The sequence below is a fragment of the Arabidopsis lyrata genome (genome assembly GCF_000004255.2).
Source record: "Arabidopsis lyrata subsp. lyrata unplaced genomic scaffold ARALYscaffold_817, whole genome shotgun sequence".
Lineage (NCBI taxonomy): Eukaryota > Viridiplantae > Streptophyta > Magnoliopsida > Brassicales > Brassicaceae > Arabidopsis > Arabidopsis lyrata.
Window position 1 is genome coordinate 1,400 of NW_003302032.1, and position 2,899 is coordinate 4,298.

Sequence of the window (2,899 nt, forward strand, 5' to 3'; positions counted from 1 at the left end):
AATACAATGTTATGAAAAGTATTCAGTTATGCTTACTATGTAGTATGTACTGTTTAATATTTACTATATTTGACTGCAAAAAGAAACTCTGTTCTGTATACATACAAGTTAAAGAAAACGAGATCCTCTAATCTCATGTAGCATTATTGCTCTTTGAATTATAAGCACTGTTTTTGCATAATTTTAGTTTTTTATTTTGGCTGAAAAAACCTGCATGCTTATTTTAACATGTAGTCCTCTCTCGTAGTTGATAACACTAACCAGGGACGTGTATAAAATAGAATAAAAGAAGATTTTAGGATCGGATTAGAGATTTGAGGCGCAATTTCCAAAGGGACCCGCATAATATTCTTGCCTCCATCTTCAAGCAAAGCATCAAAGCGTAGATTCCCATGCAACAACTCTCTCTCTTTTTTATTTTTTTAAATCTTCGGAGCTTTCTTTTGTTTTGTTTCCACTTTAGTGAAAATGTTTCTCGATTTCAGAAAATGGATTCGTTTTCACCATATATCTTTTGTTTTTCTTTATTCATTCCTTCATTATGTGCTCTAACGCTAACATATCGATCTAGTTCTTTTTTAGAAAGTGTTTTTTTTTTTTTCATCTATAACTAGCTAGTTCCTCAAAAGTAAATTTATACTATATGTTTTCAATTCTTAATAAATGTTCAGTTTAAATGTACTTTAACTTTATTATAATATATATTTACAAAAAATATCATCTCAAATGAAATCTACTACTCACAAGTCACAAATAATCATATATCTTGGTTAAAAAGTAAATACGTTTATGTGAGGTTTTGTTTTTTTTTGCTAAGACTTTTATGTGAGATTATGTATGAGTTTACTGGAAAGTATTTAAGAGAATGATTTTGATCACTTTTAAAACTTTGTTCTATAATACCATTTTTGTTTGGTAAATTTTATAATCCGGAACTGTGATGTAAAAAACAAAAAAAGTTTCATCAATTTACAGCTATTTTTTTCGCTTTTACAATAGATTTTAAAAAAGTAAGTATTTTGTCATGACATTTTTAATAAATGATATCATGAGTACTCATGACGTAGACGCGCGTCACTGGTTCGCGTGATGTTTCAAGTTTCATATTGCACCGTGGGCCTATATTAACTAATATCACACCAAACAAAATTGGTGCCTACACTCACCAGGCAAATGGGCTCAAATAAAATAGAGCAGAACCGCTGATTTCAATAACCGGTGAAAATATCAAATGTTTTATTTCCGGTCAACAGTTAAAATAATCCAACCGGAATATCTAACCACATTCAATAACCATTTCTCATTTACTCGCACCCTCAGACATCAACCTCTTGATCAGCCCCAATATCTCTTCTCTCAGATGATTAACCAAATCAGGTACAGTCTCCTTCACATTAGTAAACCACAGCTCATCCCGATTCTTCATTCCTCCAGCGCTGAACCATTCGCATATAACCCGAGCGATAGCAAGAAGGAAAACACCGCAGTCGTACCCGTTCTTTTGCTGCGGTGTATCAGTGCATTCCTTGTATGATGCATCTCCATTAGATACAAACGGCGAAACCGCCTTGTAGAGATCTTTTGCGCTCCATTTATTCACTCCCATGAAGCTATCGTGATGGACAAACGTGTTGGCCTCTTTGTAGTACACAAGTAAGCTCCAATGTAATCCGCCTTCTGCTACCTCGACATTTGTATTGTCGTTTACAGGGAATATCAGGAGGTCTTTGTCGCGCAAATTAAGGGGTTTCACGAAATCTTTGAGGTGTTCAGTGTCGGGGCAGTTTGAGATCCAGAAAGCAATGGAGGGAGGGATTAGTGAGATGGTAGGGGAACTGTGAACTGTGGATAAGAAGCTTAGGTAGAACTCGATAACACGATCGTTTAGAAAATTGGGTCCGTTTAGGATGTCCAAATCTGATCTCCTGAGGACAACATCTTCATAGCTGAGTATCTTGACGTCACCAGAAGTATTTCCCATAGCGTATACTGAAAATCTAGGAAATCTGCAATATACCAAAATACAATTTCTTAAGCCAATTATAAAATGTGAAACATGTTCTTGATTAAGTGATCATAAGGTTCAAAAAGCGGAATTGCTTAGTCAATAAGGAACCTTGTCTTAGCTTAAGCTAGAATTGCATCTTGTTCATTCTAACTACGAGCAAGAACGTTATCAGTAACATGGAATCTTAATGTCTAGCATGAAGGCTAACTAGAAAAGGCTATTGATGAACACAGGACAATTCCCAGAGAATACGTAAACGTCATCAGTTTGATTCAATCAAAAATATAAATCACCTAATTGCATCTACCCATATGCTCAAGAAAGTATTAATCATGCTTAGCGTGATTAACACAGGCATATTATATACATCAAAATTTCGGTTAGGCATTTTATCGAACAGTTTGAATGCATCAAAAATTGTTCTTAAAACATCAACAAACAAGGATCAAAATTCTCCGAACATATACACATCCAAATAAAAGCAGTGCTTCTCAAATTTCTATGGAAACAAAGACTATATCAGCGGAAAGAAACTTCCTAAAGATTCATTCACAGTATATCTGAATTTCAGCAGGAAAAAAAAAACAGATAAATTATCAATCACCTGAAAGATTCAGCTTAGTATTCCAGCAATCCGCCGATAGGTTTATCGCGAGAACCCAGCATGAATGAAGAGGAGGATACAAAAAAGTAAAAACTGGGGAAAACGAATTGTAAATATGATATTGGGCCCATAAACTCAATTTGGGCCGAAGTTTCGTTCGTATCAGTATCGTCGGTTGACCTGACTTGAAATGACGATTATACCCTTCTTATTCCATGGAATTTACGATTTCCCACCACCGCCCACCACCGCCGTCGCAAAAGCTATCATCTACTACCGGAGAACGA

The 2,899-nt window shown here is 35.3% G+C and overlaps 1 protein-coding gene across 1 annotated transcript; it reads right to left on the minus strand.

Moving 5' to 3' along the window:
- Positions 1-1,184: 1,184 nt before the first annotated feature.
- Positions 1,185-2,856, minus strand: LOC9298334 (NEDD8-specific protease 1). Its single transcript, XM_002862211.2, has 2 exons — positions 2,613-2,856; positions 1,185-2,006 (listed from the first exon to the last, which is right to left on the minus strand). The coding sequence occupies exon 2, from the start codon at positions 1,979-1,981 to the stop codon at positions 1,301-1,303; it is 681 nt and encodes a 226-aa protein (XP_002862257.1). The 5' UTR covers positions 1,982-2,006; positions 2,613-2,856; the 3' UTR covers positions 1,185-1,300.
- Positions 2,857-2,899: the final 43 nt, after the last annotated feature.

Excerpts from the sequence above, each read along its gene's own strand:
- LOC9298334 (XM_002862211.2), bottom strand. The coding sequence starts at position 1,981 with ATGGGAAATACTTCTGGTGACGTCAAGATACTCAGCTATGAAGATGTT.